Below are 12,571 nucleotides of genomic sequence, written 5' to 3'. Positions count from 1 at the left end.
CACTGTTGGACTGGATACGTGTACGTTGCACATGTATACTGGTAAAGAGGAAACTTAAGCTGGATGATGATAAAACTGAGATCATCATCATCCAAGGAAACATGCTGATAATGCCCTGACTTTGAACGTTGGTGTGTCACAGCTTCATGAAGTCAGTTCTGTTTGAAATCTTGGTGCTTATTTTAATTCAAGGTTAAATTACAAAGAACATATTAATCAAGTGGTCAGAGGGTGTAAGTTGCATATCAGAATTCTATACTCAGAGAAAATTTCTGAATGGTCTGTGCAGTGGTCTTGTCTGATATCGATTTTGGATTGGTCTTCCAAATAACATACTAACAGAAATTCAGTCCATATTGAATAGGACAGCAAGGATTATCTTTGGTCTTCCCCCAAGAACGTCGAGTACCCCGTTCCTAACTGAGCTGCACTGGCTACCAATAAAGGCTAGAATTGAATTTAAACTGTGTCTTAATACATTCAAGGTTCTTAAGTTTGGTGCACTGAAGTATCTTGCTGAATTGTTAAAATTCCCATTGACACGTCCAGATGTGATTTTCCTTGTGTCATGACGAGCCTGGAGCCATTCACCAGTCATCTTTCACTGATTGTTCTTTTGTGTATAGAGCCCCTAGGTTATATAACAGATTGCTGTTGTCCATAAGACAACTCTTCTGTTGAATCCTTTAAGAGACAGCTAAAAGCCTTTCTCTTTTCAAAATGCTCTGATCTGGAGAGAGGTACTGTGGCGAATTATTATAGGGTTTAATTATTGCCACTTTCACTTTTTTTTTTTTTTTTCTGATGAAGTTTGTATTGTATATGAGAGATGTCACAGTTCTTGTAACTAAAAATGATGTATACTGTATGTGTGTCGAGCATCAGGGAATTCCCAATGGAAGAACTGATCTATCTATCTATTCTATCTATAGCCTGACGCCCTAATCCCTCAAAGGGTGGCCGCAGACAAAACGCCTCCAAGTCACTCTGTCACCCACCATTTGACTACCCTCCCCCCAACTCATCCCCCCCTCCCTCATATACCTCTCAACTCCATCCCTCCACCTCATCCTCGGTCTACCCCTCCCTCTCCCTCCCTCCACCTCACCTACATACACCCTCTTAGTCAGTCTTTCATTCTCCATTCTCTCCACATGTCCAAACCACCTCAGTGTATTTCTCCTAATCTTTTCAACCACATCCACATCTACCCCACAACGTTCCTTCACTTCTTCATTCGTCAACCTGTCCCTCCACGTCACTCCACATGCTCCTCTCAAGTAACTCATTTCCACTGCTCTCACTCTTGACTTGTTCCCCTCTTGCAAGGTCCACGCTTTTAAAAAACAAAAGACCAGATTTTTATTATTATTATTATTGTGTAATAGGAAGATTGTTGGATGTGAGAGTTCTGAGAGTGGAGGGTGGAGGTATGTCTAACCACTACCTGGTGGAGGGAAAGTTAAGAGTAGGTAAGAGATGAGTGAGAGCTAGGAGGGTTAGGTGTGGCAGGGAGGTTCTGAAAGTGAGTGAGTTGGATAAAAGAGAGAAAATTATAGAGTATCAGGAGAAATTGAAAGATGAGTGGAATGCAGTGAAAGATCAGGAAAATGGCAGTGGGGAGGAGGAATGGCAGTTGTTTAAGAGTGCTGTGATGGGGCATGCAGAAGAGGTGTTTGGTGTGAGATGTGTGGGTGATGGTGTAAGAAAAGGAAGTGAATGGTGGTGTGAGGAAGTAAGTATGGCTGTGGCTGAGAAGAGACGTGCATATGAAGTGTGGCTGCAGAGGAAGGATGAGGTGTCACATGAGAGGTATAAGGAAAAGAGGAATAGGGCGAGAAGGGCTGTGGGTGATGCTAAAGTGGCAGCAGATGAGAGGTGGGGTAGGCAGCTGACAGAATTTTCAACAGAATAAGAAAATGTTCTGGAAGGAGGTGAAAAGGGTTCGAAAGGGAGAGTCTGGGAAGGAAGAGTGAGTAAAAGCAGAGGATGGAAGGATGTTAATTGAAATGGATGTGGTAAGGAAGAGATGGGCAGAGTATTTTGAAAGATTGTTAAATGTAGAGGAAGATAGGGTGGCTGAGATTGTGGCAGATGGAAGGGTGCAAGGAATAAATGTGTTGTGAGAGTTGAATGATTCTTTGATCACGAAGGAGGAAGTGGAGAAGGCAGTAAAGGAGATGAAAACAGGGAAAGCTGCAGGTGTGGATGGGTGTGCTGTGGAATTCCTGAAGGGTGGTGGAGTGACTATTGTTGACTGGTTAGTAAGATTGTTGAATGTGTGCTTTGTGAAAGGTATGGTGCCAATTGACTGGGCAAGTGCTTGTGTGGTCCCGTTGTATAAAGGCAAGGGTGATAAGTATGAATGTACTAGCTTTAGGGGTATAAGTCTCTTGAGTGTTGTAGGTAAGGTGTATGGTAGTGTTAATTATGAGAGTTAGAGAGGGTACAGAGGGAGTGATTGGTGATGAGCAGTGTGGCTTTAGGAGAGGGAGAGGATGCGTGGATCAGGTGTTTGCTGTGAGACAAGTGTGTGAAAAGTATTTAGCGAAAGGCAAGGATGTGTTTTGGGCATTCATGGATTTAGAGAAAGCGTATGATAGAATTGATAGGGAGGCTTTGTGGACTGTTTTAAGATTGTATGGACTTGATGGTAGGTTACTAAAAGGGGTGAAGAGTTTTTATGTAAATAGTAGAGCATGTGTAAGAGAGGGAAATGCTGTGAGTGATTGGTTTCCTGTGAGAGTGGGGCTGCGACAGGGATGTGTGATGTCGCCTTGGTTGTTTAATATTTATATGGATGGTGTTGTAAGGGAGGTGAATGCAAGAGTTTTGGGTGGAGGTCAGAGTCTGGTGAATGTTGACGGTGGGGAGTGGAATCTGAAGCAGCTGCTGTTTGCAGATGATATATACTGCATTGGTGGCTGATTCAGAGGAGAGATTGAGACAGTTGGTAGAGGAGTTTGGAAGGTTGTGTGAAAGGAGGAAATTGAAAGTAAATGAGAATAAGAGTAAAGTGATGAGGTGTACGAGGTTTGTAGATGGTAGGGGGATGAATATAGTTTTGAATGGTGAGTTGCTTGAGGAGGTAGAGTGTTTTAAATATTTAGGGTCACATGTTGCTGTGGATGGAAGAATAGATGCAGAAGTGAAGTTTAGATTGAATGAAGTAGGGAAGGTGCTGGGAGGAATGAAAAAGGTGTTTAGATGTCGTTCGCTTAGAGTGGAAGTAAAGAGAAGGCTGTATGAGGGTGTTGTGGTACCGACTGCATTATATGGGGCTGAAACATGGAATATGGGTGTAGCAGAGAGGAAAAGTTTGAATGTAATGGAGATGAGGTGTCTGAGGAGTATGTGTGGAGTGATGCGTATGGATCGAGTGCGAAATGATGAAGTGCGAAGGAGAACCGGAGTTGTTCAGGAGATGGCTGATAGAGCTGAGCAGAGGGTGTTGCGATGGTTTGGGCATATGGAGAGAATGGATGATGAGCGATTGGTGAAAAAGATAACTAGATCTGATGTGAGAGGTGTAAGGCTGAGAGGGAGACCACGAATAGGATGGATGGACAGTGTGAAGAGAGCGCTGGATGTGAGAGAGATGTCTGTTTAGCAAGGAAGAGCAGCTGTGCGTGACAGAAATAAATGGAGAGAAATTGTGAATGAATAAATGATGACGCAGCCCTGAGGGGATACTCTCCCGCATTTGGTCTTCTGATCAGCTTGTCAGATCAGGTGTGGGTAAGGGGATGGGTCTATTATGATGTGGCAGAGGTAAACCAGCTCTGCTGTCGGGCCCTGCTGCGGATGTCACAGATTGCACTGTGCAGTTGACCCTTGTGCCGCGTGGTGCGGTGAGGATATGTACCTTCTCCCCTTTGGGGCTAAGATGCGAATGAATGTGTTTGAATGGATAAGTAAATGGGGAGTGTGTCGTCCTGTCTCGGCTACCTCCCTTTCCTTGGGGGAAGCAGCCTAGGTATATAGATAGATAGATTATTATTATTATTATTATTATTTTTATAATTTTGTGGTAGGTGAGGGTGCTTGCCATCCACTCACTCGATGTAGTGCTGCTCTCGGGTGTCTGCCGTTTCCTTCCCTCCATCCGTCTTTCCTTCCATCCTCTTCTGTCTTTCTTTCCTTCATTCTTTCTGTGTCCTTATGCCTAAGGGTGACTTTACACTCCCTCTTCCGTCTTTCTTTCCTTCATTCATTCCTCTTCCTTCTGCCTGTGGGTGACTCTACAATGAGTGACAAGCTAAATGGTTTTCTGTACACCTGGAAACCATTTACCATGCTGGATGGTAACCATATAACCAAATTTTTGCACCTGTGGTTTAGTGGGTGATTACGGCGCTTCAGTTGGATTGAGCCGGTGAAGGTTTATATCCAAGGGGTGGTTGGGATTCATTGCTCACGTAATGCCACTCAGGGATGAGTGAGGCTGGTAACTCTCATCTTAAATGTCAGGACCAATTTGCCAAGCCCCGGGCTCCTATGCATCACATGGGGCAACAGGATTGCATGATGGATGGATGGATGGATTATTATTATTATTATTATTATTATTATTATTATTATTACTGTATTATTATTGTTATGGTATTTAATTACTGTATATTATGTACAGTCTTGGCATTTGCCTTCTTTACTCAAATTAAAGCTTCAGTATTGTATGATGATGTCTTTTTAGATTTTATTCATGGTAATGCCAACTGAATTTATATAACTAACAGATATTATTTAGCTTAGGAGTGGCCATTCATAGAGAAGGGGTTAGAGTTTGTTGTTAACTAACCTCATTTTGTAAATATTTTGTCTTCTCTGATTTTTAGCATTTCATTTCGAAAGAGGCTGTTCATTGTAATAGAGTTGTCGCTTTTCACCCTGCCTGTTTCATTGGTAGTTTTGTTGGACTGTAATTCTGGTGATCTTGTATGGCTTTTTTGTTTGGCTAATCTCTTTTGTTATGCTGAGATTGTTTTATATTTTTATTGTTGCTACTACCAGGCTGTAAGGTCAGGTCGAGCTGGTGACACTTACCAGTCAGCAGGTCAGAGTTTGTGTCTTATGACATTGCGTATCTCTCTGTATTAAAAATCTCTTTAACTGACCCTGTCCTTGGGTGGGAAAAATGCCAGATATTTTACTAAGCATAGGAGAGTGCGCTAGTGGTGAAAGCTTTAATGAAAGCTGTATATAAACCCTCCAGTTTGGAAAATCTCCGTTAAGCTGAATAAAATCGTCTTGAGGTAGCAAGAAATGTAATAAAGTTGCCACCGGACTTGAGGGATAAAGTGTAGAAAGGTCATTTAGTCCATCATGCCAGTAGAATAATGAGCTAAAATCCAGATGTTGCATAAATACTGTTTCACCACAGGTTTGTTAGTATACAGTGCTGACAGGTATGGTAATACAGTACAAGAACTGAGTATTGTAGACTGTTTGTTGTTCCCACCTCAGTATATTGGTGCCAGTATGTTAAATGTGTGTTGTACAGTGGTATGGTAACATGTTGGAAATGTGGTCTTGCTGTAGGATATTTTAATGTATGTCACTCTGCTATCTATAGTAAATTCCAGTGTGAATTAATTAATTGTAGTGTGTCCCAGTGATACAGTAAATGACTAAATTTGTGAACTAATTTCCTTCAACAGATCAGTGTACAGAGTGGTGCTCCTACCCCAGAGAGTAACCCTACAATAAATGTGAGTAATCCATGCTTTTCATTATGCTGTAGTTGTTGTTGTGGTGCCAAATTCAACTGAATGTGAGCCTAGTCGGCAGCTGGCTTTAGTTACCTTTCTCCTGCAGTCCATCATCTTTCTTTGTAGGGAATGGGAAGATGAGGGATGTTTGCAAAGTTGTCTGGTTATATCAAAGCCGTTGCATGAAAGCATCCCCCACCAGCACTATGATAATAAAATTAAAGCCTTGTGGCATATATCTCATAAATAATTCATTAAATATGTAACACTATATCATCACTGCATTTATATGTCATCAGTGCTTAGCACTTGGCCATTGTAACATTTTCAGTTACCATGTTCATTCTTTGTGCAGCACCTTATCCAGTCATGTTTACCACCACTTTGCTCTCATCTTTCCTTTTGACTGGTTTTTCAAAATCTTTCTGCTTCTTATTTCTTTTGCATTTTAATCCTGTATAGTTTCACACTTTCGTACAGAAGAAGTATCTTCATCTGGATTGGGATGCAGCATTCATCAGTCTGCATTCCACCTCTCGTACCTTTTCCTGCAATACAGTATTTGTCATATAATCTGCTGTTCCTTGGTTCACACATTTAGTGTACTGTATTGTATTTATATCATCATCATCATCATCATCATCATCCGGACCTCCTTTCCCACACGAGGGCAGGGTGAGGAGTAGCGTTGTCCAGACAGCCCCAGTTTGTCCACTCCAATGGCCCACGCCTCCATTCATTCATCATTCAAGCCCCCGGAATCCTGGCTCTGTCTGATACGCCAAAAACATTCACCACATTCTGTAGCTTCACGTAAACGTATCTGATAGAATCAATCTGGACGCTGTCACGTTAAAAAGGGGTGCCAAATCCCTGATCATGCGGTTCTCCTCACAATATTCATCCGGCCATCTCAGTCTCTTGTCAGTCCTGTAGCCTACCTCTCTTCCTCACACACTTATCCACCATATCCCTCCACCTTTTCCATGACGTACCTCACCTCTTCCCTCCTTCAATTTCGCTCAGATATTTATTTCTGTACTGTACAGGGTTTATTTATTTACTGGGATTGAAGAAGGAGGGTACCAGAGATCGAGCAGCATGGAGAATCGCCATTAGGTGGCCAAATCTGATGCAGACATTGTGGAGTCTTTATAAATGATACGAATGAGAGGGCATATGTTATATTTTATTCTTGCCAGTTCCAGACAAGTTTATTCAATTTAGGGGAGACTTTTGTGGTAGGTGGGGGCGCTCACCATCCACTCACTCGATGTAGTGCTGCTGTCAGGTGTCTGTCCTTTCCTCTCCTCCATCCATCTTTCCTTCCATCCTCTTCTGTCTTCCTTTACTTCATTCTTTCCTTGTCCTTCTGCCTACGGGTAACTTTACACTTCCTCTTCTGTGTTCCTTTCCTCCATTCTTTCCTCTTCCTTCTGCCTGTGGGTGACTCTACACTGAGTGACAAGCCAAATGGTTTCCTGTACACCAGGAAACCATTTACTGTGCTGGGTGGTAACCATATAACCATATTTTGGCGCCTGGTGGTTTAGTGAGTAATTATTGCGCTCCAGTTGGGTTGAGCCGGTGAAGGTTTATATCCAAGGGGTAGTTGGGGTTGATTGCTCATGTAATGCCACTCAGGGATGAGTGAGGCTGGTCACTCTCATCTTAAATGTCGGGACCAACTGCTTAGCCCCAGACTCCTACGTTCCTCATGGGGCAATGTAGGACTGGATGATGGATGGATGGATGGGAGACTTTTTGGACAGGAGAGGCCTTCATTAACCCCCTCACTACAAGAGGTCTACCCTAAACTGAATATCATGATCTGGATGTATCTGAAGTGAAAATGAATATGTCCACTGATTGAAAGGTCAGAGAATTTTCAGACTGTGTTCCCTTTAAAATATCACCCAGAACTTACCACCACTTGACATTTCTCTTGACACAGGTTCAGTTCACCATCACTCAGCTCGCACTCTCAGGACTGAAGGTGAACCGGCTGGACATCTATGGGGAGAAGTACAAGCCATTTAAGGGTGTTAAATATATAACCAAGGCTGGTCGCTTCCAAGTCCGCACTTAAAGAGTCCTCCAGGCTTCCAGATATTGTCCTGGTGGTATCGTGGCAGTATAGTAAGTTCTTGGTATAATTTACAGTTTTGACATTCTTTATTGCTATGAACCTCTTGAATGTGGTTGTCATTTTTTTCACTTATTCTCGTTTTCTACTAGCGTATACCGGTTTTACTCTAATGACCTAAAATTGCCATCTTTCTCTCTTGAATCTTGAGTTGTAAAAAGAAATTAATGTTAGAATATGATGCAAGTCATGAAAAAATACTGTGGAAAGGACATAGAGCTACAGTATATTCTTATTCAACCACTGAGTTGTGTGATGTAAGCCACAAAAGGGCCAAAATGTGTGCAAAATTCAGTTAAAATGGCTGTATGTGATTTTATTAACTTAAGAAAGGCCTTTTAAATTGAAGGTGTTTAAGCTGTAATCTAACCTTTCCAGCTCAAAAAGTCTGTCCCAAGTTGAATAAAATCATAAGGAGATAGCAAGAGTAAAATAATTAAGATACCTCTAGGCTCAGTGGGTTAAATCTGCAATAAACTACATAAAAAATGCCAGCAGAACTTTCATTGCTGCCTATAATGTTGATATTTTGTATCCCATCCCATACGTTTAACCCGTCACGTCCCGAGGTTTTCCGCACCTCCGACATCCCCCAGTCCCGAGGTATTTTCGATTTTTTTTTTTTTGGCTAAAACCTTCGCTTTTGGTGAGAAACATCGAAAATTCATAGAGAAATCGCTCACCTGAGGTTTAAAGTGCCCAATCCAGGTAGGAGTTCCTCCTTACCTGAGTGGGTTTTCTAACATGCTGGCACCAAAGAAAACGAGTTCTATGGGAGGGTAACTATTTTATCCACTCATAAATGGTATTTATTTATTTACTTGGTACGAATGTATATGTAGTATGACAGTATATTGGTTTTCAAGCAGTAATAAAGGCATTATAAGCATTGTTTCACTCACTAACTAATCACCATACCTGACCTATTTTTGCCACACTACCTGATCATTATTTCTGGCTGTTTCTTCTTCTAATGCTATGTAAACATTGTCCTCCACATTGTCATCGATTGGGGAATCACTCTGGCCCTGAATAACTTTACTAGCCAGGTCACTGGTAACAGGTCCTTTGCCAAGACAATGGCGTGAGGGGGGGAGGGGGGAGGTTATGCAGTGTAAGGCATTGTCCCTGCTTGGTATCTTGTACAGGAATAGAGGAAGGTGTCCCGTGTATACATACGAAAAATCACGTGCGAAAATTGAAAATTGTGCAAATTAGGTACCTTGCAATTGCACGACGTACTGGTACGTCGCCGGGACTGGCAAATGCAAATCGTGGTGACGTACCCATACGTCGTCGGGACGGGGCGGGTTAATGAGGACTGCCTGTTGCCTTAACCCTTTTCAGAACGATAATGGAATATTTGTTCTTGCTGTTGCCTGATGATTTTTTTTTTTTAGCTTAGGAGAGACCCCCCCCCTAGTCAAGAGATTAGTATAGATGTTTGTTACCTGTTACATCCCAGAGGTTATTGTCAAGATGAGAGAAGAGTATATGTGAGTGAGGAGGAGGGGGAGAGGAGGATGGGGGGGGTGACTTGGAGGGAGGGCAGCCAGATGGTAGAGGACAGGGCAGGATTGAGGCAAATTGTTTGTGGCCACCCCTTATGGGATTAAGGCATCTGGCAATAGATATATAGACATCATAGAGACAGGGTTAAGCTTTGTATGACATGCTTAGTATTGTATGCCGTTATTTCATTTTCACTCCTACAAGTCAACAGTATTTTTTATTTATTATACCTGACATTTTCGTTCCACTTGGGATGTGTAGCACTGGATAGATTAGATATATCCTTAGTTAACCCCTTGACTGCCAGAGGTACTTCCTAAACTGAAGAGAATCGTCTGGTGTATTAAAAATAAAGTGAAAAAAATGCATCATACTGAAGAAGTCAAGTGGCAGTTTGGTGAGAGTAAGACTTCAGATGCATGTGGCATCACTTTGCTTCCCTGTATAATATAATGGGTCACTTTGGTGGATGTAACTGCCTTTAAATTTTCATTCATTCATTCATCATCCAATCCTACATTGCCCCATGAGGAGCATAAGAGCCCAGGGCTAGGCAAGTTGGTCCTGACATTTAAGATGAGAGTGACCAGCCTCACTCATCTCTGAGTGGCATTATGTGAGCAATAAACCCCAACCATCCCTTGGATATAAACCCTTTAAATTTTATCTGATAATATGTAATAAATATTCTGCTTTTTATAGAGATGATAAAATAGTTGTTATATTTTCACTGCTGTCCAGCTAGTATGAACATAATTTGCCGTATTGTACTTTAGTCTGGTGTATGGTATACAGAAGTGGATGTATGTTGGTAATATCTTCAATAATGCAGTAGCATGTGAACAGTTCAAGGTAAATTCAGATGATGCATGATGCTGAATTTGGTTTAAGTTATGGGAATCATTATTTAATATAATTAACAGTAGTTAGGCTCATAGAAGATGAATAATCTGGTTAAATTTGGAACAAAGCCTGATTAATGCCTTTAATCTAGTGGTCATTTTTATTATGCTTGATGTCTTCAGACAATCCTACTCAACTTATTGGAGACTTTTTGCACAGGAAGAGTTAGTTATAGCCTTCATTAATCCATTCACTGCCACAGATCCTTTGTAAATTGAACAAGAAACCCATCCCCAGCATTCATTTTAGTGCTGACATATAAACACAACAGGATATCTAATCAAAGATGTCACATATCAAATATGGAGTAAATCGGGTGAAAATTGACGATTTTATGCCCATTTGAAATTTTAGGTCCCACTCACCTGACATGGACCCCCCTACCGCTAACTGGGGGACGACCCCCCTGATGTATTGAGGCATGTTATAGGGATGCAGATTTGGAAGATGCACCTTTAGGTTTTGGTTTCATATCGAAATGATGAATTTGAAAGGAGTTATGGCATTTTGGGGGGGGGGGGCCAGTTTGGCCCAATATTTAAGCAAATGATCAGAGGGTCATAACCCATCATCCCTGTAATTTTAGTCAAAATTACACCAGTAGTCTGCTTAAAGTTGTTAACAGACAGACAGACAAACAGACAAACCGAGTGAAAACAATACCTGTCCCTGAGCCCCTCCGGGGCGGGGATGGGTAGTAAAAGTTTGGTGTAGGGAAGAAAAAAGATATGATCAGAGTGATGGAGTTACTGCACACAAATCATGATTGCAATCCAGTATCCTATGTTCATCTTGTTAAACTTGGCATTAACACATTTCGAACATGAAACGGAGGAGAGAAAAAGTTTCATTTTTAGTCCCTCACCCTCACCTCTGCTGTTGGAAGTACAAAGCTGTTTATAAGACTAAAGTGTTTGGTCCTGGTGGTGATATTGTGCAGATTAAAAGTTTCAGTCAGATTTTCTGATTATTTGTATATTGCATTTTTATTTTTCCCTTTAGTAATAGAAATCTGTTGTGTCTGGATTTTAACCCACAGTGATGTTTTAAAAATTTTTTGTTATCAGCTGTCTCAAGATTATTATGTACAGCTATGGGGATGTCCCTTGAAATGGGCAGACAAAGGTTACATGTAACTCCTCCAGTGAAAAGTCTCTCCTAAGCTGAGTAAAGTCATGTATCAGTAGCAAATGCAAAACAGTAAGGACATCATAGTAGTCAAAGAGTTAAGTGATGTACAAGGTGATCCATGCTTTAGATATGTATGATACATGTTATATTTTTGTTTAATATTAACTGTGTGGAGGACTGGTGGCCATGTAGGGTATGTCAGTTCAGGCAGATGTGAACTATTAGAATTCAGATCCAAGGGATAGTAGGACTTTATTGTTCAAGTAATGCCGTTGAGGGGAATGTGTATGGTCACCCAGGCTGGACCCCGGTGCATCTGATATGACAGTTTTTTGCATGTTTACAATAGGTGTAATGATTTGTTGTTGACGCTGTTGTATGCAAGGGCGAATGACAGAGATAAAACTGGCTGATAAAAAATTATTTGATTCAGAGATCCCTGAGCTAGAAAACTGAACAGGGAAATGGCTTTAGATCATAATACAGGGCAAGTTTTCATTGGGTTAAAGGATCAGTATGTTAGCTTGGTCAGTGTAAATGTAAACATTAATGTAAAACAAACATATATGCTTAGAAAATAGTCATCGCATATATGGCTGGATGATATTGCAATGTAGCCTCTAATTTCTACGTCTTATCCAGTTTCATATCTTCTGATATTTAGTTTAGGGTGAATACTGGGGAGTTGGGTAAAAGAAGATGAAGAAGCTTTGAGGTGCTGGACCATCAATGCATTGGAGAGGTAGACCAAGGAAGACATGGTATGAGGTGGTGTGCTGACCTTATATCTGGAGGTATTTCTAAAGCTGGTGTGAGATAAAACTGCAGATGATTATTGGTGATGTTGATGATTTGTATTCAGAAATTAAACTTTAAATAGTCAGCCTTTGTAACAGCAACAATCTGTAGGAGGTCTGTTGCAAGACTGGACCTTCTTCTCAGGAGAGTGGAAGTCAGAATTAAATCTCTTCTGTTGCAAGTGAAGTATAAATGGAGAAAAGGTGTCTTTGATGAGAGTGATGCATGTGAGTTACCAAAAACTGATAGAATAATATGCACCAAGCGGCCCTGTCATCCTCGTCTCACTGAAGTGGCCTGATAAGGTGTAGGCTGTAAAAATTGTTAAATTTCGCTGTTGTTCTGGGTATAATACTGTACTTAAACGAATAAT

At 41.2% G+C, this 12,571-nt stretch overlaps 1 protein-coding gene across 1 annotated transcript in view; it reads left to right on the top strand.

Moving 5' to 3' along the window:
- Positions 1 to 8,655, top strand: part of cm (AP-3 complex subunit carmine) — a 35,974-nt gene extending 27,319 nt beyond the window's left edge. The window contains exons 9-10 of the mRNA XM_080275578.1: positions 5,658 to 5,708; positions 7,663 to 8,655. Of these exons, the coding sequence (XP_080131704.1) occupies positions 5,658 to 5,708; positions 7,663 to 7,797 (186 nt within the window). The 3' untranslated portion in view covers positions 7,798 to 8,655. The remainder of the gene's footprint in view (positions 1 to 5,657; positions 5,709 to 7,662) is intronic.
- The last annotated feature ends 3,916 nt before the right edge of the window (positions 8,656 to 12,571 follow it).

Source organism: Coenobita brevimanus, chromosome 62 (assembly GCF_032717465.1).
Source record: "Coenobita brevimanus isolate Jiangsu-jjx chromosome 62, ASM3271746v2, whole genome shotgun sequence".
Lineage (NCBI taxonomy): Eukaryota > Metazoa > Arthropoda > Malacostraca > Decapoda > Coenobitidae > Coenobita > Coenobita brevimanus.
The sequence above is the reverse complement of the archived record's forward strand: the minus strand, read 5'-3'. Positions and strand labels throughout refer to the sequence as shown.